Source organism: Equus caballus, chromosome 20 (assembly GCF_041296265.1).
Source record: "Equus caballus isolate H_3958 breed thoroughbred chromosome 20, TB-T2T, whole genome shotgun sequence".
Taxonomy (NCBI): domain Eukaryota; kingdom Metazoa; phylum Chordata; class Mammalia; order Perissodactyla; family Equidae; genus Equus; species Equus caballus.
This window is the reverse complement of record NC_091703.1, coordinates 29,690,208-29,713,513: the sequence shown is the minus strand read 5'-3', so window position 1 is coordinate 29,713,513 and position 23,306 is coordinate 29,690,208. Positions and strand designations below refer to the sequence as shown.

At 37.2% G+C, this 23,306-nt stretch overlaps 1 protein-coding gene across 1 annotated transcript; it reads left to right on the top strand.

Moving 5' to 3' along the window:
- Positions 1–652: 652 nt before the first annotated feature.
- SCAND3 (SCAN domain containing 3) lies at positions 653–22,846 on the top strand. The gene is made up of 4 exons (XM_001504878.5): positions 653–1,718; positions 14,675–14,822; positions 17,045–18,540; positions 19,645–22,846. The coding sequence occupies exons 1-4, from the start codon at positions 1,299–1,301 to the stop codon at positions 21,559–21,561; spliced, it is 3,981 nt and encodes a 1,326-aa protein (XP_001504928.1). The 5' UTR covers positions 653–1,298; the 3' UTR covers positions 21,562–22,846.
- Positions 22,847–23,306: the final 460 nt, after the last annotated feature.

Below are 23,306 nucleotides of genomic sequence, written 5' to 3'. Positions count from 1 at the left end.
TCCCTGCACTTTCAAATACCTTGCCTGGCAGAGCACGTGGTGAAGGAGCATGAGCCAGGAGGGAATTTTCTGGTTGGTCCTCGCTAGTGACTCTCTAGGCTCTGAAAACACGTCTATATTTTGCTTGCTGGTTTTCTGGGGCTAGTTTCCCACAATTGTATACAGCACCGCTCACAGAGCCAGAACAGGCAGAAATAACCACTGCTGTCATTAGGGCGAAGCTCGCTCTTCACGGGTTTTCCCATCCATAAAAGGGAAAGATGGGACTAGATCTTACAGTTCTTCTTTAAGCCTGACTTGAGGTGACCGGGAAAGGAGACAGTGGCCCAGAACTATCTAGAAAAGGCCGGGTGGAGCCTACAAACTCGCTGACTTGGCTTTCGCAGCAGGGATGCTCTTCTACGTTTGTTTTAGGACACAAGGTGAGTACCGCAGTCTGAGCGCCAGCGAAGGTCTATCACCGTGACAAGAAAACCCAGAGCAGCCTCAACACTAGTGCTACTCACACTGTGAAACTCTTTTCACCGGATGACAGATAACTGGGTAACTCGAGAGTTAAGTTTCTGTACAGTTTACAGAGCACTCGCCGCACGTTGACCAGTCCGCGTTACCACAACCACAGAGATGATTGCACCGCCTGGAATCCTAGAGCGGACCGGAAGTGAGGGCAGCTTCCCGGGCCTGGAGGGAACGTGCTGGGGCCTGCGGCGGGTGTGTCAAGGGAGCGGTACCCTCGGCCCGCGGTCCGGCTTTGCGCGAGAGGGTTTGAGCTCCTCATAGGTGGAAGCTGCGGCTGAGGGAAGGCTGCGTCTGTGCGGCGACAATCGGGCTTCCTCCGCACGGCTCGTTGTGGGGGAGGAGCCCCTCTCCATCCCCGCCCTGGCCTGGGCTACCAGGAGCTCCGGTTTCAGAGCGACCTTCTCTCTAGTTTCCTTGCCCCACCTCGTATACCCAGGCTTTATTTAGGGCCAAAGTGTCCTTGATAACCTGACTTTACTGTCTCGCAAGTAACCTGCCACTCAATTTGTGACCCTGCAGCTTTAGTGAGTATTTCTGTGCTCACTATTTCCGGTCTTGTCAGAGGATGGCTTCACTTTCAAAGGAATTGTTCGAGTAACAGCCCTGTGTTGTCACGCAAACAAATCCTTTTTCACTGCATCTGTAATTTTTCTCTGGTAACAGTCTTCTTATATCGAAAACTTTCCTGATCAAAGATTAAGTGGGGACTTCAAGTAAAATCACCCATCTGCCTAGACCCCAATTGGAGAGAGCATTCCTCTGAGCCGTCTAAGCTTAGGATGGCGGTGGCCTCCAGGGCCCTTCCAGCCTTGGCTGGCCAGGCTTCAGAGGAACAAGGGGAGATTATCAAAGTAAAAGTTAAAGAAGAAGATCATGTTTGGGATCAGGAATCCTACCTACAGAAGAATTTGTCTGATAACAGGGAACTCTCTCGTCAGCGCTTCAGGCAGTTCTGCTATCACGAGACACCTGGACCCAGGGAGGCTCTGAGCCAACTGCGGGAACTTTGCAGTCAGTGGCTGAGCCCAGAGATACATACCAAGGAGCAGATCCTGGAATTGTTGGTGCTGGAGCAGTTCCTGACCATCCTGCCTGAGGAGCTCCAGGCTTGGGTGCGGGAGCATAATCCTAAGAGTGGAGAGGAGGTGGTGACTGTGCTGGAAGATTTGGAGAGGGAGCTTGATGAACCTAGACAGCAGGTGAGAAATCGGAGGGGCCATCTTTGGAGAATTTTGAGTGCATGGGTCCAAAACAGAGTAAGTGGGATTAACTTCATACTGGTGGCTGCAAATTCTGGTTTGGGGTATTAGTATTTGATCATCGGTGTAGATGAATAGATTCATGCTTTTGGGATAACAACTTTCATGTAAGTGATAGCTGATCCAAATAAGTAGATGATTTAACCAAATGGGAAACCTTGATCTATTGCTTACCCGTATAAAATATATTTTATTTAGTCACTGTGAGATTAAAGTAGTGCTCTCTTCTTATGATGCCCACTACTTTTACCATATATGAAAATAAATCAGTATAAGAATATAAGGAACACCTTCTAGGAGAGATAAATAAAGAAGTAGCCAATTTAATGGAAATGGTGAATCATAAGATCTGGGTTCTGTGATAGGTTCTGTCACTAATTAACTGTGTATCTTGGACATATCACATCTTCTCTGAGCTTTAATGTCTTCATCTGTATAATGAAGAGATTAATTGCATCATTTTCTAGATGCTTTTCAGTACTTGGAGTTATTGGTATGTGAGGTGTATTGAGCCCAGTATTCTGTCTTTTGTAATTATGCTAGAGGTTATTTTTAAAAGAGTATACTTGCCTTCTGTGACAGTAATTGTAGAACATTATGAATATTGCTAAACTTTCTTGCATTTCTATACTGATACTATGCATACCTTTATCTGAACTCTTTTTGAATATGAACATTTCATGTATACAGTCTGATCTATTAAAACACGTTTTTCTGGAATGCAAAATCTTTCATATGAGATTGGTGAATAGGGAAATGAGTCAGTATAATGCTGAAATTGTACTGGCTCATACATGAGTTTTCCTAGCAAGGTGATATTTTGGGCCACAAGGTATCCGATGATAGCTGAATGCAGCAAGTTGTGAAGACACATGGTACTGTATATAATGCCCATTCACTTCCACATCCTTTCTCTTGGCTCTCTTGGACACAATCTCTGTTTTGGAAGTGCTTATTTGCATGCTGCTACCCACCCCCCCATCTTTGTGCATTTTTTGCTAAACTTTTTTGTATTCCAGAAAATGAACAAGCAAAGGGGTTTGCGGGTGCCACAGAAGCATACTGGTGATAAAATTTCTGCTTGTGAGTGTAAAAGAAGAAAAGCTTTAACAATTGAAGAAAAGCTCAAAGTTATAAAATGTTTTGAAAGAAAGAACCTGTGACATTGGTCGTGCAAACAGCATAAAGGAATCAACTTTGCATACAATTACAGATGCTGCTGGGAAAATAAGAGAAAGTTATCTAGCTGGAATAACTGCCAGTGCTGCAAAATCTGTTAGAACAAGGCATAAGGAAATGGAATATTTGTTAAGTGTGTGGATTGAATACCAAACAAAGAAGCAATCAGGGGCAACCCTTCTCAAAATTAAAGAGAAAGCCTTGGCATTACATGAAGACTTTGAGAAAAAAGCTGAAAGTCCTGCAGAAGTGACTTCATTTAGTGCAAGTAGTGGCTGGGTTAGTGGCTTCAAGAACCACTGTGCTTTCCACATTGTTAAGCTCTCTGATGAAGCTGTGAGTGCAGATGAAGAAGCTGCAGACATTCCCCCTAGTGTTAAGAAATTTGATTGGTGAAGAAGGCTATACCCTGGATCAGATTTTTAATATTGATGAAATGAGTATCAGTTGGAAGTAAATACCCTCAAAGGCCTATATCTCAAAGGAGGGAATACAAGCTCCAGGGTTTAAGGCTACAAAAGATCAACTGACTGTGATGCTGGGTGCCAATGCCAGAGGAGACTTAAAGCTAAAAACCCTGCTGTGATTTATCACTGCCAACCCACAAGCTTTGGAACGAATTGTAAAGACTAGCCTTGGTGTCTACTATAGGTCTAGCAAGAGAGGCTGGGTGACAGGGCAGCTATTTACTGATCTTTTTTTTGTAGATGAGTTAAAAAAATATTGCAAGAGGAAGAATTTGTCTCTCAAAATTCTTTTAATTCTCAGTAATACACCAAGCCATCCTCTAACAGCTGCTGAGCTTTCTTCCAATATTAAAGGTCTCTTTTTACCTCCTAATACAACTTCTTTACTCCAGCCCCTTGATCAGGGTGTGATTGCAGCCTTCAAAGCTTATCATTTAAGGAAAACATTCAAGATGTTTATTACATCAACGGGGGGTGACAATGCACGCACGGTTTTTGAATTCTGGAATCAATTCAACATTAAACTTGCAACTGATATATTGCAGAAGCCCGAAATGATGTCACAAAAGCCTGCTTGCATATGGCATAAAATTCTCCCTTATTTAATTCATGATTCTAAAGGCTTTGAACCTTCAGAAGAACTGCCCCAAATCAAAGCAAGCTGTGATGCTCTTGCAGAGGAGGTTGGATTTGAAGAAGTTGAGAGGGAAGATACTGAGGAGCTGCGGCACTCTCAGGCAGAGGTTCTGTCTACACAAGAGCTACAACACTTAGCTGCTGAGGCACAAATGGAAGGTGTGCAAGACGATGAGGCAGTTCAGCAAGCTGCCCCACAAGAGCTTTTCACTCCTCAGTTATCTTCTGTTTGAAGTATGACAGAGAAGCAGTTGCAGTGGATAGAAGATAATGACTGCAATGCAGGACACAGCAGGATTGCACTTCATGGTATTAGGTCCTATTTGGAGCCATATAAGCAGCTTCTTTATGAAGGAACTAAAATGTTTAAGCAGCAACAATTGGCTATCTTTTTATAAGCCAAGGTCAAAGAAAGAAAACAAGACGATGAGCCAGAACCATCATTACATTTCTTGTACTACCACTCCATTTCTTGGAAAGTGTGCAGTGCTTCTCCACCTGAAATGATGATGCTGTCCCTCTCCCCTTGCCTTACCCTTTCCTTTCACCTCTTTCTAACAAGATACCATCGCCTTTCTAAGGTAAAATTCTATACTTAATGTAATATTTCTTTCGTTAATACGTCTTTTTTGACTATACTTGTATTTTTGCTGGACTTGCTATAGTTTTACTAGTGCTCTGGTGACAAAGTTGTGTAGATTTTAAATAGTCTACTCTGTAACTTTATTTTCTCCATAAATCCTGTTTTTGTGCTCTTTTGCAGAAAGCATGTTTTTTCATGGTTCGTCTATTATGTTATAGCATAGATGCCTGTCCAGGTGGCCTCTTACCTCTAGGCAGCACACCTTTTCCTTTTGTTTGAGATAAACAGTATTGAGGTTTTTCCCTTAAGATGTGCCTGTAACTTTAGAATTTCTCTCTTCTAGCTTTGTTGGAAAATGCAGCACTTGGTAGGACTTGGCGTTTGGTCAGTCCTGAGTGATGTTCAGGGTTACTCCTGATCCTGTTTGATAGTTTTTCATGACTCAGTGTTACAGACATTTCCTAGTCTTTCTGAATATCAAATATGCATAAATGTTTCTCCTTTTTTCTTGTTCCTGTGTGATTTCTGAAAGGAGAAAATGCCATTGTTGCAGACACTTTTAGCTGCCAACCCAATATCTATTCTCCCCTTCTTTCTTCCTTAAAGAATGCTTTGTTTCATCTTGGCAATGTACCTAACTAAATACTTTTGCAGCTTTTTTTATACTAGAGTTGACCATGCAACGTAGTTCTGGCCAGGAAGAAATAAGCATATTTTGGGGGGTTTCTGGGGAAGTTTTTACTTTCCTTATAAAATGAGACAGATGTGTTTAGTTCTGCCTTTTCCCACTTCCTGTCTTGAACATGAATGTGATATCTGGAGCTGTGGTAGCCATCTTGTGACCATGAAGTGATGATAAGCATGAGGACAAATACCAATATGTTAAGAATGGCAGAGCAGAATTATAAAGACAGCTAGAGTCCCTGACAAAACTGTTAGATAAGTGAGTCAGTGCCAACAACCCTCCTCTGGACTTCTTGTCACTTGACAAAAATAAACCCCTATTGGTTTAAGCCTAAGTTGGGTGTCCTAATTGGGAAATATATGCATTTCTAATGAATACAACCAAGTTTACTCCACCATTTTACAACCAAATGTTTCCTACTAGAATTTTTTTTTTTTTTAAATCAAATGTAGAACTCATATAGTGAAAGGCAAATGACTGTCATAACCAGTTGGAAGTAATTTCAGTTTTGTAACTTGTTACTGCCCTCCCCAAGGCACCCTTTAAACTTCTGTGGTAGAGGCCAAGTGGAATTCCTCTTATTCCTTCTAAGACCAGGCTGACCTACCTTGGACTAGTCCCTCTGTTGGAAAAGTAGAGGAATCAAGAGGCTAGATATGTGTTTGTGTGCCTGTGTGTGCGTGTGCGCATGAGCACCTGCTTGCCCAGTTGGGGAGGAGGAGTCAGTGGGAAATCCATCACAATGAGCCATATCTATATTTTGTTTCATATCTTAGTTGCTCTAAGGGCTGATTGTGCTTGTACTAACTTTACAGAATTGATATGATTGTTTAGTTATAAGCAGCAGGTTACCCTGTCTCCCAGATGACTTATATCTCTCACTCCAGGATCCTGTTTCCTCCAATTATGGAAAGATATGAGCCAACTGAAATGCATGCCGTTATACAAAGAAATCTACGTAAGATATCTTATTCTTAAGATCAGAGAAGGGAAAATCTTAACCAAAAGTAACTGGCTCAACCATTTCATGAATTTTGTTTTAAAAGAAAATTAATTTGGTTTCTTGTATACTTTGTACAGTCTAAGAAGAGAGAGTAAGTCTATAACACAGTGTTCACCTTGGGAGAAAGGAGCGTGAGACATAAATTCCTTAAATCCCACCATGACGTTATAATACACCATTGCTTTCATGTCCTCATATACCATTGAATATTTCCTTTTGGAATATTCTGGTTTATGTTCAACTTGAGTTCAATATCTGTGGACATTTTCTAGCAATGCAGCAGAGTAAGTTCTACCACTCACACCTTTTACTGTTAACTTTATTTCAGCATCTTGTTCTGCCCAGTGAATCTCAATTATTAGAGTTCATAGTTCTGACAGTGTTTGTTCTCCAGCGACCAATGGTCTGTAGAATTGGGGAAAAAAGAAAAAGATCGACACTGTTGTTGCCATACAATCAAAAATAGTTACGGTTTAATGTTAGGTGGGTCAGAAAAGTTGTCTCCACAATGCCTTATGTTTTAATTTCTATGGATATTGCTGATGAATATAAAGTCATCTGTAATCTACTGGACATTTTAAAATATAACATTTTCACTAGCTGACACCTGAATATTGGCATGGCCTCTCTTTTTCTTTTCTTTTTATTTATTTATTTATTTATTTATTTGAGGAAGATTAGCCCTGAGCTAACGTCTGCTGCCAATCCTCCTCTTTTTGCTGAGGAAGACTGGCCCTGAGCTAACATCCATGCCCATCTTCCTCTACTTTATATGTGGGATCCCTGCCACAGCATGGCTTGCCAAGCAGTGTATAGGTCCACACCTGGGATTCAAACCAGCAAACCCCGGGCTGCCAAAGCAGAACGTGTGAACTTAACTGCTGCACCATTCGGCCAGCCCTTCTTTTTAATTTTTAAAGAGAAAAGAATCACAAGAGCATTTAGCATAGGAAATGATGGGATGGCACTAATACGCGTTATTACCTTCATTAACTTTCCTAATCCAGCAAAAATTAGGCAGTTCTATTGCCAATTATAGGATAACCCTTGATTATTTAACCTAGCATTTCTTTTCAATGTACACAAAAGGGGAATTGGCCAGCCAGCTTAAATAAATCAGGACATGAAGGTCAGTATTTATGGTAATTTGAGTTGTGTTCACAAATTCATTCAGTACTTTTGTAATTGAGATTGATCAATGAATAACATTTTTAAGGCAGTATTATGAACATCCCTGTGTATTATAATTGACTTTTTTACTCATTTCATGGCAACTTCTCCTTTTACAGTATCATGGATAAAAAGCCTTTCTTTTCCTTAACATGTTTGGTTTGTTTTAATTTGCTTTCTTTTGGTTTTAATTTGTTTTCCATTGCTTGGCTTGTCATTGCTTGGCAGTGAAAATCTCAACACGAGCTCAGATATCCGTGAAGGCATCACTTCCAAACCATAAAATATTCCAGATTTATTTTATTTTCCCTGTGCCAGGTCCAGATAATCTACATACAAAAAGCTCATATCTGAATGTATAAAGTACTACAAATCAATTTTTAAAAAGACAGATACCCCTATAGAAAAATTAACAAAAGACTTGAACATGCACTTTACAAAAAAAAAAGGATAATCAGTTAGCCAATAAAATTGTAAAACAATTAATCTTAGTAATCAGAAAAATGCAAATTAAAACATGTGGAACCACTTTATTGTAACCATTGTGGATTAAATTAAAATTGCTGACATGACCAAATTTTGGTAAGGATGCTGAGCTACTGGAATGCTTATGTACTACTGGTAGTAATAAGTTAAGACACCTTTGTAAATATCTACCATGTATAAGCATATTCTATGATCCAGCAAACCTGCTACAAGGTATATATCTAACAGAAACACATTCAAAGACATGTAAATTAATATTAATAGCAGCATTATTATAATTGCCAAAAACTGTAAACAACTCAAATGCCCATTAAAAGAGGAGTGGATGAATATATTATGGTATATTTGTACAGTTGAGGACTATACAACAATGAAAATGAATGAACAACTGCTACATTCAACAATGTGGATGAATTTCACAAACATAATGTTGAGCAAAAGAAGCCAGACAAAAATAAATACATATTGTATGATTCTGTTTACTAAAGTTCCAAAAGCAAAATGAGAGTCAGCGCCCGTGGCCTAGTGGTTAAGTTTGGTGTGCTCCACTTCTGCGGCCCAGCTTTGGTTCGCAGGCACAGACATACAGCACTCTGTTAGCAGCCATGCTGTGCTGGCAGCCCACATACCGAAAAAGAGAGGAAGATTGGCACAGATGTTAGCTCAGGGTGAATCTTCAGCAAAAAAACAAAAAAGCAAAATGAAGCTAGTGATATCAGAGTAGTAGTTACTTTGGGGGGGGGAGGAGGGCACAGGTAACCTTCTAAGATGCTGATAATGTACTATTTTTTTTTACCTTGGTGTTTCACTTTGTGATAAGTCATTCTGCTTTAAACTTATGAGCTGTGTTCTTTATTCTAAGTTTATAATACTTCAACAAAAATATTGTATTAATAAAAAGATTTATATCTCATGATGTCTCTCACATGATAGGCTAGGATACTTGACTATATGCACATTCTTAGATTCGTATATGATGTGAATGAGAAATTACTTTTGTAAAGCCAAGGGCTAGTGAGGGAAATTTTCAGAATTAACCAAGTGTATATATGCCCACCAGAAGATGAGCTAAGTTTTTGCAAGTTAGATGCAGAGTATGGGTAATTAATGCTAAGAACATATATGGCAGAGCATGGTTTGATTGGGTTTCCATGCTAGGGTCTTATATATTGATAGACCAGGTTGTTTTCTTTGTCCTCAAGAATATTTGGCAAAGCAGACTATTGAAATGTTTGGTTTCAGTGCAATGTGGCTTCCACAAGGCTATTTACAAGAGAACACGCTTGGCAGAACTGTGAAGTGGCCAGGCTACGTCCACTGTAAGAGACACACTCAGAGGAGAAATTGGGTGCCATACTCAAAGCCTCCAATTGAAGAGTCCAAGCCTATTATTTGTGCTCTTTTCACTGTAAGGTATACTAAATAACTATAAATCAGAATTTCTGTTCTTAGGGAGCTAACACTTTTTATTTTTTTAAGTAACTTATTCTTGCTCATTTTGGAATTAACCTTGGGGATGTGATTAATCCCAGAGGCTGCTATTCTCTTAAGATAACTTCAGGAGGTTATTGGTTATTGAATACTTATTTTCATTAATGAATCTATTTTCATTAGATTTCACTATGGTGGAGATTCAGAATAGAATCTGCCTAACACGTGCCTACTCCCAGTCTACCTGTTGCTTAAATGACTAACAAAGATCCATATGTAGGAATGAGTAGGCAGACACACTGTTTCAGTAGAAAAAGTTATATAGTATGTTGATAACACAAATACACTGAATGAAATGCCAGACAGGAACATTCAGGGTTAATGCTAACAAACTGTGCCAAACAGTGAGCTGTTTACCAACTTCCTGGATTATTACAGCATTTCTCTATTGTCCACTGACTATCATTTTTAGGTTTGGGACAATCAGCTATTAGATTGTAACACAGTCCAGAAAAACATACATAGTGGATGGTGTGATAACTGAATTTGCAGATTCATATTTTACAAAGATTTAGTAAGTTAATTTACAGAAATGCTGAAAGAAGGAATACAATAGAGCTTTAAATAGGTTCTTACTTCTGGTTTCCCAAGAAAGTAAAACCTAATCAAACACAAGTGTAATGAACAGCGTCATGTGGATAATTTAGAAGTAAACATGCATTTATGTTAAAAGTAGTGTTTATTCAAAGTCAGTGGTAGTAACTTTTCTTCTGAATATTCTCACCAGATAAACCTATTTGTGAGCATTAATGTTCCTTCCTATTCAACTGCTTCCTTATTTAACCATATCATGAGTAAAATACAAGTTGTCTTCGTCTGTTCAGGTTGCTATAACAAAATACTACAAACTGGGTGGCTTATAAACAAGCAGAAGCAATGGTTCTGGAGGCTGGAAGTCCAAGATCAGGGTGCCATGATTGGGGGAGGGCCCTCTTTCAGGTTGCAGATTTCTCACTGTATCCTCACATGGTGGAAGGGGGCTAAGTAGCTCTGTGCAATCTCTTTTATAAGAGGACTAATCCCATTCATGAGGGCTCCACCTTCATGACTTAATCACCTCCCAAATGCCCTACCTCCTAAAACCATCACATTGTGTGTTACAATTTCAACATGTGAATTTTAGGGGGACACAGACTTTCAGACCACAGCCGAATCCAAGAGATATCACCTGCCAATGATAAGTAACATAAAGACCTAAGCAGGGGTGGCCAATGGCCGAGTAGTTAAGGTTGTGCACTCCCCTTCAGCGGCCCAGGGTTTCACCTGTTAGGATCCTGGGTGCAGACCTAGCACCCATTGGCAACAGATGTTAGCTCAGGGCCAATCTCAAAAAAAAATAAAAGTAAGCAGACAAAACCCAGGGAAGCTAAGGAACACAGCCAACCAGCTAATTTCCATTGAAGTGAATTCTATGGGAATTACCATATTAGGTAATAACTTAATGAGATATTACTATATTATAGTTTCATCTGTAGTCAGTGGAGATATCTGTGCTGCCCCAAACTTAAAGACAATAGAGGGGCCGCCCCGTGGCTGAGTGGTTAAGTTCGCGCGCTCCCCTGCGGTGGCCCAGGGTTTCCCCAGTTCAGATCCTGGGTGCGGACATGGCGCCACTCATCAGGCCACGTTGAGGCGGCGTCCCACATGCCACAACTAGAAGGACCTGCAACTAGGATATACAGCTATCTACGGTGGGGGGCAGGGGGTGGGGGCGGGATTTGGGGAGATAAAGCAGGAAAAAAAAGAGAATAGAAAATGAATTTCTACCCACTGTCTTAGGAAAAACAAAACTAATTGCTTAGTTATGGAAAAAAAGGGTTGAAAGACATGGACTTCATTCATATGCATAAATAAACATGAAAGCATCTCTAGGGAAAACTCAAGTAAAGAAGAGTGAAATAGTCTTAGTAGATACTAACATACCATAAAGCCTCTTTAGGTAAAATTGTGGTACTGGTATATGAATAGATGGATCAATGAAACAATAGAAAGTACCAAAGTAGACTTGAATAAATATGAAAATTGTGTATACAATCCATGTGCCATCTCAAATCACTGTGGGGAAAAAGCACTTTTAAATAAATGGTGGTGGGACACAGGGATAACCATTTTGAAAAGAAACACATTAAATTCTTACCTCACATCATATATGAGTACCAGAATAAACTTTAAATGAATCATAGATCAATATATAAAATTTTAAACATTCAGGAACTAGGAGAAAACATGGATGACTTCTTTTATAATTTGTACAGAATTACTCAAAATGCGGAAGTAACATAAAGAAATTTTTCTACATGAAACACTTTTAAAATGCAGGACAAAAAACCCAGAAGCAAATCAAAATAATAAATTAGTGAAAATATTTGCAAAATATTTAATGAATAACAGCTACTCTCCTTAACAGAAGTGCAATAAAAATGATCAAGAGATGTGAGCAGTTTTTCACAAACAGGTAAACAGATGGCTTTTAATTATATGAAAAGATGCTCAACTTCAGTCATAATAAGAGCAAATCAAAACTACACTGAGGTACCATTTGTCACCTATCAGATTGGCAAAAATTCAAAAGCTAGGCAACACAGCCTGATCTGAACAGATCCTCTCATACATTGCTGGTAGAAGTACAAAATGCTACCATCCCTACAGAAGGGATTTGGGCACCATATAACACCAATTTACGCATTTACCCTTTGACCCAGCAATACTGCTTCTGGGAACTGACTTTGAAAATGTATGTCTACAAATTAGAAAAACATAGACATAATTTTTCATTGCAGCATTATTTGTAAAAGCAAAATATTGTAAACAATCTAAATGCCCATCCGTATAAGAGTGATTGAATAAACTATGGTGCATCAATATAATGTAATACTATGTACACATAAAAAAGAATGAGGAAGATATCTATGAGCTGGTATGAAATGATTTCTACATAATATTTTTGTATTAAGTGGAAAAAAGGAAGTGTAAACTACTATATATAGTATGAAAATATACACATCTGCATTCCATTGTATATATATTATATATTTACACATATATAAGTATATACACACATAGACATACATATATGTGTATATATATAATGTTTTTACTTATTTATGCAAAAATAATAGTAAAGTATCAACAAAAAAATGGTTTCTTATAAGAGTGGGTGAGAATAGAATGCAGGCTATATGAATTTGAGCAAGACTTCTCTGAATATATATTTTGATTTTTTTATATCATGTAAATGTTTTAAGTATTTAAAGAACGACGTTAAATTCAAAATGATGAAACAAACAGAAACAGATGAACTCAACTGTATATCAAATTAAAAAGGTAATAACAGAAAAAAATAATTCAGGTGACTTGAACATAGTATTCTGACTACACTCTTAGTGGGATACTGTCTGTGGATATAAAGCTGCAAACTTATATTGAATTTTACTTAGAAGGTATGTTGTTGGAAGTGTTCTACAACACAAAGTGTTGTAATTCTGAAACTATTTTGTGTTTACTGTAGGTTAGCGCAAATGAGTAAATATATATACATTGTTTTGAACTTTTTTTTCACTGTGGAATAAGGTAAATATTTATATGGAATATGGAAAGATGAGGAAAATCCTATGGTGTTGAAAATGAATTGAATTCATGCTGTTTTCTAAAATGTATTTACCAGCTCTATCCATGAAAGGGCCTAGAGGCGAGGATGCCTCATTAACAATGAGCCTACCTACTACTCAATCTTTGTTACTAAATAAACACTGTTGCCCTCTAAAATGAATCGACTTCTTGGAAAAACAGTTAAAACTAGATCTGGGACAGGGAAAATACAATGTGGTCCTTGTATTGTTTATTGTTCCGGAAAGCATGGCTGTGCTAAAAAATAACCTACTGGGGTCATGTCAAAAGGATGAAGGAACCAGATCAAAGGAGCTCCACTGGCCAAATCTGAGACATTTGGTGTATCAAAGTGAATAATGATGGAATGGATTAAAAAGTAAGTCTATAGTGATACTCAAAAACAGAGAGGGACAGACAGATAAAGGAAGAGGAACATAAAGCTTTTGACAGAAAATTGCTAGCTAGTAAATGTAGAAGAAATTATAAAAGTAGGAAGTCACCATTTTGCAACCCCTAGTATGAAAACTGATTCAAGCAAAAATCATCAATGAATGCTAAAACCATTGGGGAATAGGATATTTACGTAGTTTAAATTATTATTCCAAAGCTGACATTAATTACAGTGGGAAAAAAGTATTTTCAAATGGATAGATCTGGTGGTCACTACCTTAACTAAGTGATCAAATTTGGCATTATCAACAACGAAGTAACTTGATAGCATGTACCCTGTGGTGTGACACAGTAAGTACGTATCACTTATATAGTGTTCTTCCAGAAATGTTTAACCGGAATCTATCTGTGAAGAAACAATCAGACAAATTCCTGATGTGGGATGTTCTATAAGACAACTGGCTCTGACTTTTCAAAATTTAATGTCATAAAAAATGCAAGAAACTATTTTTGATTAAAAGAAGCAAATAAGGTATAATGACCAAAAATAATGTATAAATATTGATTGGATCATGGACTTAAAAAAAACCCAGAAAATGTATTTTGGGGACAATTGGGGAAATTTAATTATAAACCATATACTAGATGATTAGTGTAAAGAGAGGATAGTGTTTTCTTTTTCACTCAACACAGTTATCCAACTTCATTGGCTTTTTTTTTTTCATCCATAACACACTGGGCTAATGTTTTAGACATTGGGTCTAAAACAACTGTCAGATTCCTTCCTGAGTTAAACAACTCATTGTCCCTATTAGATAATTTGCATAGCCCCCACCCCAAATATTTACTTTTAATTGCTCATACTGAAATGCATTTACAATTTTCTTTCAATTATCACAATTTAGGAAAGAGTCCTTTAATGTGTTTCCATTGTTATTCCTCACAACAGAAACCACAGGGATGCATATCAACTCTTGTCCAATGGAGTCAGGCAGTTTCTGTTGTATGACTCTGGCTTTATTAGTCCCAACATTTTTTATTTCTCTTATTCTGTTTTGCACTCCTCTTAAAAATTCAGTGAAGACACTTTTTCTTCTTACATTCTATTTCACTAGAAGACTGTTTTGAGGTTTAGCTATGGTTTGTACAGACAGTGATCACTCATATTAATTTCCAAATGTACGTATTTGTCCCCAGGTTCCACAGGGGACATATGGGCAGGAAGTTCCTATGGAAGAAATGACTCCTCTGGATACTGCAAGGGAGTCCTTAGGTACCCAGCTCCAGTCTATGGAAGACAGAATGGAATGTGAATCTCCAGAGCCACGCTCACTTCAAGATAATGGTGAGGATAATTTAGTCTCTGGAAAGAGGATAAGATTTGGGAGAGGGAAAAGTCTAGTCACTGAAAAGTTATCAAACCTCATTCTGTTGCAGACCCTACTGAATATAGCTGAAGGAAAAGTCACCCAGTGTAGTATAATGTTATTAAAGGAGTTGAATTAAGCTGTCAGATAATAACATAAAAAATAGTTGAACACAGATTTTTTGCAATGGACTTAAGTACCTGTGGATAAACTAGAGATGCCTCTGTATATAAATCTGGAGCACTTGTCAGTGTAAGCATACGTCCCATTTCTAGAGCCTCTGCCCCCAATTTTTGTCACATGTGACCGTTTAAGACTTGGAAATACTGTTTAGAAATTTTACTCAAGAAATTGGAATTTCTGAAGTCTATGTCCATTAGAGTTCTAAGGACTGTTAGTAGTATAATGTGTTGTGGAGACAGGAGTGCATGCTCACCTAGTTCTGGAGCAGTTATCTTTTCCAAAAGGCTTAAGTATAATTGATAGAATTTTTATTTTTTCTCATATAGCCCTGGCAACTCCCTATTCCCTGCTTATTCTAGACCTATTAATATTTATTCTACTAACTTCTGGAGCTCATATTCTCCTGGTTCTCATTTACATTGCCCTATATTCCTTCCCTCCCCCAAATTCATCCTTGTTTACCTTCCTTTTCTGCTCATAACATGGCACAAAATACATCAGCATGGAAAGAAATAATAACCATGTAATGGTCTTTTCAGTCACATTTTGAGATACCACTTACCCTGAGTGTTGTCATCTTCATTAGAAAGTCCCCAAATTTTTATCCAGCATTTTCCTGTGTAGTAATGTGTTAGATAATGGAAAAAATACTAGAGAAATAAGGGATCACTGCTTCTTTAGAAACTTAAAATCTTGTTAGTCTACATATGAAACAGTTAAAGAAGAAAGTGCTACAGTTCTAGTTTGTGTTATGAATAAATTATATTTTTCAAGAAAGGAGAACTCACTGTGAGCTTAAATTAAATGATCAAAGAAGTCTCATGGAACAATTGAGAATTAAGTAAGACCAAAACACACAGTAACATACCATTAATTTGAACCTAATTTTGGAAATATGAACATTTGAGAATGATTTAAATTTACCAGTTCAATATTTGATATGCAAATTGGCAGTATAAACAATGTTGACTTGAGCGAAACTGTTTTTTCCAAGCAGCTATAAAACTATCTAGAGGTGATATGGTAATTCCAAATTATTCTTTTTGATTTTTTTCAAAATAGTTTCCTTAAGACTAGCCAAGTTTGAATTATTCTAAATGTTCCTGTTATTATGAATATTCTAAACATTTATTTTAATATGCTGTATTAATTCAGAGATTTTTCACTCAAGCTCATCTGCTACTCTTTTTTTTTTTTTTAAGGATTGGCACCTGGGCTAACAACTGTTGCCAATCTTTTTTTTTTTTTTCTTTTTCTGCCTTATCTCCCCAACACCCCCCCTCCCTCCCCCCCTACACAGTTGCATATCCTAGTTGCAGGTCCTTCTAGTTGTGGGATGTGGGACGCCGCCTCAACGTGGCCTAACTAGCGGTGCCGTGTCCGCGCCCAGGATCCGAACCCTGGGCCACCACAGCGGAGCCTGCGAACTTAACCACTTGGCCACGGAGCCGGCCCCTGCTACTCTTTCTTTATTAAAATTAGTAATAAAGATATTTGTTCTGGGCTTATAGTTTCACAAGCCCTGAAAGGGAGCTGATATAAATATATGATATTGAAGCTTAAGCCCCAAATGTTGCTATAACAGGTAACCTGACTGAATAAAACAAAATGCGGTATAATCTGAGGCTTTTAAAAAAATCGATTACTACATTGCTGAGTGATCTCTAGCCAAAAAAAATTTCCTGTGTAGTTAATAAATAAACAATAATAACATCGACCTACTTCCTGTTTTATATAAAACAGTGGTTTACTTCAAGGCTAACCCCAGATGCTGCTTTGGAAAGTTACATCCTGGCTTTCCACTCTTTCCTATATCAGAACTTTTCGTTCCTTGCTAGAGTTCTTCATTTACCTCTCTTTATTCCTCGAGGTGGGGCTCCTAACCAAAATTGTATCCCCCCTCTTGTGTGTCCATAGTCTCTACTTCTACCCAAGCTCTAGTGGCTACTTGGGCAATATATGTAGTTTAAGTTATATTCCCAAATATTCTAATTGACTTTTTTTCTTTATATTTTAGGGTCATTTTTGTGGCTTTCCATGATGTCTCAAAGCATGGGTGATGATAATCTCAGTAGCTTAGATACTAATGAAGCAGAAATTGAACCAGAAAACATGAGAGAAAAGTTCTTCAGAAGCTTAGCATTGTTATTGGAAAACAAAAGTAATAACACCAAGATATTTTCTAAAGCAAAGTACTGTCAATTAATAAGGGAAGTGAAAGAGGCTAAAGCAAAGGCAAAAAAGGAATCAGTTGACTACCGTCGCTTAGCTAGATTTGATGTGATCCTTGTACAAGGAAATGAGAAGCTCATTGAAGCTATAAATGGGGAAACAGATAAAATACGGTATTATTTACACAGTGAGGACTTATTTGACATTCTGCATGATACACATCTCAGCATTGGACATGGTGGACGTACCCGCATGGAAAAAGAGTTACAAGCAAAATACAAGAACATCACGAAAGAAGTTATAATGCTATACTTGACACTCTGCAAACTGTGCCAGCAGAAAAATTCAAAACTCAAGAAAGTTCTAGCATCAAAGCCAATTAAGGAAGTTCACTCAAGATGCCAAGTGGATCTTATAGACATGCAGTTGAATCCTGATGGGGAATATAAATTTATTATGCATTATCAAGACCTTCGTACAAAGTTGAGTTTTTTGCGGTCATTAAAATCTAAAAGGCCTAAGGAAGTTGCACATGCTCTTTTAGATATTTTTACAATTATTGGAGCACCAAGTGTCCTACAATCTGATAATGGAAGGGAATTTTCAAGCCAAATTGTCAGTGAACTCAGTAATATTTGGCCAGAATTGAAAATTGTCCATGGGAAACCTCAGCCCTGCCAAAGCCAAAGTTCTATGAATCAAATTAACGAGGATATCCAAAACAGGATTGTCTCCTGGATGCAAACTAACAATTCATCACACTGGGCTGAATTTTTGTGGTTCATTCAGATGATCCAAAATCAACCCTATCACAGAGGCATGCAACAGACTCCATATGAAGGTACTTTTAACTCTGAAGCTAAGCTGGGCCTGTCTCATTCTCAGTTAACTGAAGAACTTGTCACCAGCCTGAACACAGAAAATGAATTAGAACAGGCCAACAAAGAATTAGAAAATACTCTAAGAGCCCAGTATGAAGAAAACATTGAGACTGGAACAGACAGTAGTGATACTGATGAGAATCTTTCTGTCACTCCTAAGGTGGTCAAAAAAACCCCTCCTGAAAGCAGACTAAACTTTTCATCCTGTGTAGTTTGTGAAAAAGAATGCACAGGGGCTCATAGTTGTATATCATGTGATAGAAATGTTCATGCCTTCTGCGGAGTGCCCTCTCAGCATGAGACTGAGGGCTTTCATCCCAGAATAACGTGCAGTCTTTGCTATGAGACCACTACAATGAAAAGGAAACATGATGGGATTCAAAGAAGTTTGACTGTTCAACCTTCCAAAATGCTAAAGCCATCAGAGACACCATTTTCATCAGAGAAAGTAGGAGATTGGGTAAGATTTTGAGTATCTGCTATAGACCAAAAGAGAAGAACTTCATTACACTTTCCTGTGATGGTAATGAAAGAGAATTTTGGATGCAGTATACTTAAGCACAATTACAGCTATCTCAGATATATTTTCTCTAAAGAAAGGCCCATTATTTTTAATGCCTCCCTGCACTCCTTTTTTCAAGTTGGAAGTTATAACCTTGAATGCTGTGTTACTTATTGTTCTGGGGAGATGAATAGTATCTCTTTTATTGCTTTCTGATGTCAGGCATTTCCTGAGGGAATGAGAAAGCTATAATCCATGGTGTATGATGTGTATGTTGTGTATCAAGATATATGTTTCTAGAAGGATGAATTTGAGAGGAGATGAATTGAATGTTACTTTGTTTTAATTGTCTGTGAGTTTGGGTCGGGAGGTAAGCTAAGAAAGGGCATTGACTTCAGGTCAAGTGAAGAAATGTTTAGGAAGGGCAGGAGATGGTAAATTTGGTTGGGGGATATGGATTTGTTTTTGGAAAGCAGTTTTCAGATTCAAATAGAGAGCGTGAGATAAGGCCAAAGAGATTTTAAAACAGTAGGTTTTATAGAGTTAATGTGTATTCAGGTTAGAGTTTTGAAACATAGAGGTTACACATGATTTGGGCCAGTAGTACTCAGAGTATGATCTTCAGACCAGTGCTGGCCTGCAAACTATTTATACCAGTCCATAATGAGGTAAGTCTATATAAGTTGAGAGTATTTATAAACTTATAACAATTTGACATAGCTGCAATACCCAAGTACATGATTAATGAACTCATCTTTTTAAATAGAATATAGACCAGTTTGGGTGTTTTTAAATTCTCAAGGTGAGTCACATGGTAGGAGTTGCACACTAGTCAAGCACAATAGGTTCACATTACAATGTGTGATATTTTATGGTTAGTTTGTCAGCTGTGACTCAAAAGTGTATAACACTCTGAGAAAATGTAAGCATTTATTTATCTTTGTAGCTTGATTTTAACATCATTTTTTATTTTTAGTCAAGCCTGGTTTTTAACTTATAGTTTAACATTATTAGATAAAGGAGGAAAGTAAAATTCTTATTATTTTTAATCCTAATTTGCAGATGGCAAAACAAGCTTCACTGGATTTTTTTGTGAAGAAAAGACACACCTGTTCTGAATACGGCAGTAGTGGTAAAAGAAATGGTAACAATGGAAATCATCCCGAAGAAGTGAAAACCAAAAGAGTTCATACTAGTTTTACTCGAAAGTATGATCCCTCATATATTGAGTTTGGCTTTGTAGCTGTAATTGACGGCGAAGTGCTAAAACCACAGTGTATCATTTGTGGAGATGTGCTGGCTAATGAAGCAATGAAGCCTTCAAAACTTAAGCGGCATTTATATTCAAAACATAAAGAAATAAGTTCACAACCAAAAGAATTCTTTGAAAGAAAGAGTAGTGAATTAAAAAGCCAACCAAAGCAGGTGTTCAATGTTTCTCATATAAACATTAGTGCTTTGCGGGCTTCTTATAAAGTAGCACTTCCGGTTGCTAAGTCTAAAACACCATACACAATTGCCGAGACACTAGTGAAAGACTGCATCAAAGAAGTTTGCTTGGAAATGTTGGGTGAATCTGCAGCTAAGAAGGTAGCTCAAGTACCACTTTCCAATGACACCATAGCTCGACGTATTCAGGAACTGGCTAATGATATGGAAGACCAACTCATAGAACAAATAAAATTAGCAAAGTATTTTTCGTTGCAACTTGACGAATGCAGGGATATTGCTAACATGATAATTCTTTTAGTATATGTAAGGTTTGAACATGATGATGATATAAAGGAAGAATTCTTTTTTTCAGCCTCTTTACCAACAAATATAACTAGCTCAGAACTGTATGAAGCTATAAAGAATTACATTGTCAACAAATGTGGTTTGGAATTTAAGTGGTGTGTAGGAGTGTGTTCCGATGGTGCAGCTTCAATGACAGGAAAACATTCTGAAGTGGTTACCCAGATTAAGGCACTTGCGCCAGAATGTCGAATAACACATTGCTTCATTCATCGAGAAAGTCTTGCTATGAAAAAAATATCAGCTGAACTAAATAGTGTGCTTACAGACATAGTAAAAATTGTGAATTATGTAAAATCTAATGCATTAAATTCAAGATTATTCTCTTTATTATGTGATAATATGGAAACTGATCATAAGCAACTGTTATTGCATGCTGAGATACGGTGGTTATCCCGGGGAAAAGTTCTATCAAGAATGTTTGAAATAAGAAATGAACTTTTAGTATTTCTGCAAAGCAAGAAACCAGTTTGGTCCCAACTTTTCAAAGATGTGAATTGGACAGCCAGACTTGCTTATTTATCTGATATCTTCAGTATTTTTAATGATCTTAATGTTTCCATGCAAGGAAAGAATGCAACATGTTTTTCAATGGCAGATAAGATCGAAGGACAAAAACAAAAGTTAGGAGCTTGGAAAAACCGAGTTTCTACAGACTGTTATGACATGTTCCATAATTTAACAACAGTTATCAATGAGGTGGGTCATGACCTTGATATTGCACATCTGCGAAAGGTTATCAAGGAACATCTTACAAATTTGTTAGATTGTTTTGAATTGTATTTTCCATCAAAAGAAGATCCACGCATAGGAAATTCATGGATCCAAAATCCATTTCTTTCATCAAAAGATAATTTAAATTTAACTATATCTTTACAGGATAAGTTATTGAAGCTGGCTACTGATGAAGGATTGAAAATGAATTTTGAAAATACTGCATCACTTGCTTCATTTTGGATAAAAGTTAAAAATGAATATCCTGAGCTTGCTGAGATTGCTTTGAAGACTCTTCTTCTATTCCCCTCAACGTACCTCTGTGAGACTGGGTTCTCTACTCTGAGTGTTATTAAAACAAAACACAGAAACAGTTTAAATATACATTATCCACTGAGAGTAGCATTGTCATCAATCCAACCTAGATTAGACAAATTAACAAGCAAGAAGCAAGCTCATTTATCACATTAAAAACTTTAAATATTGATATATATATCAATATATATGCATACGGCATTATGGAAGTTGATTGATGCATATAGGCATTATGGAAGTATGAAAAATTATGATTAAAATAGCAATTTTCTATATAAACTGCCTATATGTAAACTTTCAGTTAAGAAACTGTACAGTTCTTATAATTCTTTTATTTTTCCGTTATATTTGTTATATTTATTAAAATGTAATTTTAAATCTGTTGGTACTAATATTAAAAAATTTTGTCTTGGTATTTTGTATGTCTTTTTATTATTGTATTTCATGAGGATATTACGATTGTAGGATGACTTCAGGATGGGGAATGATGTCTTTGAGATGGCAGATTAAATCAGTGAAGAGAAGTGAATTCAAGGGGTGGAGTTAGAATTTGAATGCATGGGAGGGGGTCAGTACGTTGTTAAGCTTGTTAAGCTGATCCTGGTTATGTTGGAAGTTGATGTTAAGTTCCTTTTGTAGGTGTATGTTTAGACACAGTGTTTTAAGTGGGTGAGGGGGAGGGAAACACTTATCTTGTAATGGTGTTATGGCTTTGGATGCATATTGATTAATTCTGATTTCATAATGGTGGGGGATTGGGCCATAGTGACAAGATTATGTCAGGTAAAGGTTTTTAGACTTTGCTTGAGCTGATTGCCTTTTAAGGTTCTCTGAGACAAAGTCAGGTATTATTGGCACCTCAAGTAGATTCTATAACCTCTTTTATTCTTTGGAGATGATTCAGAAAAATGCCACACATTTGCTCTCCTGTCTGTGTACTCACTCTGAATTACTGAAAACAGACTATTAGCACAAGGTAAGATCTTCATGGCAAAACATGCCAGGATCTTTGAAGAAAATGTCTTTTCCTAGACAAGAAAGCTACTTACAGTAACTGCTTCTTTTCAAAGAAATGTAACATTGAAAGTTGAAGAAGAAAAAGTTTTTTAGTTATAATAATCTAGCCTTTTGAGTAAAAAGAGTCAAGGGACTGGATCCCAAAAACCTTAGAAAGTGGAAGAAATGTTTTTCACATTCGGTTCTGAAACCTTAGAAGGATTATGTTTTATTGCGTGTTTGTTTTAATAAAATCTTACAGCTTTTCAAAAAAAAAGCTAATAGTGTTGGATAGATTTAGAAGACAGCAGTGTAATTCCACCCACCTACATCTTATGTGTCTTCTCTCCTATCTGAGTCTATTTTGGAACTAAGGGATGTACATTTTTAAAGTTTTACCATTTGCTTTATTAATTGAATAAAGTATTGTGCTTCCAATTCTTAATTTTATAGAGCAACATATGTGGTGATTTCATACTTCTTTCTATAAATACCTAAAGTGGTCTGGGGGAAAATAAACTGAGAGGGACATAAAAAGTATATTTTAAAAGGGAACTAAATTTCCTTATTTTCTCTCTAAGAAATATAAAGCATTGGATATCTGAGAACAGAATTAGAATCACCTGGACAAGATTTTTGGTGTGAAGCCCTCTCAGATATTTGAATTAGACGCTCGTGTATTTTTCCTGCAAATGACTCGGTACCAGGAGGCTGAATTGCTTTACCTTCACCTTTTTAAGACTTAGGAATATTTGTCTTCCTTCCCTTCCCTCTTCCCTGTTTGTTTTATTGTCTTATTGTGAAATTTTTTTCCTTCAACAGCTTTATTGAGACATAGTTTATATACCATGAAATCTTAACATGAACTTGATGACTAGTGATTCTGTAGATCACCTGATCTTTTT

Coding starts and splice junctions, on each gene's coding strand:
- SCAND3 (XM_001504878.5), top strand. CDS start 1,299: ATGGCGGTGGCCTCCAGGGCCCTTCCAGCCTTGGCTGGCCAGGCTTCA. Junction 1,719..14,674: donor TTGATGAACCTAGACAGCAG/GTGAGAAATCGG, acceptor ATTTGTCCCCAG/GTTCCACAGGGGACATATGG. Junction 18,541..19,644: donor CAGAGAAAGTAGGAGATTGG/GTAAGATTTTGA, acceptor CCTAATTTGCAG/ATGGCAAAACAAGCTTCACT.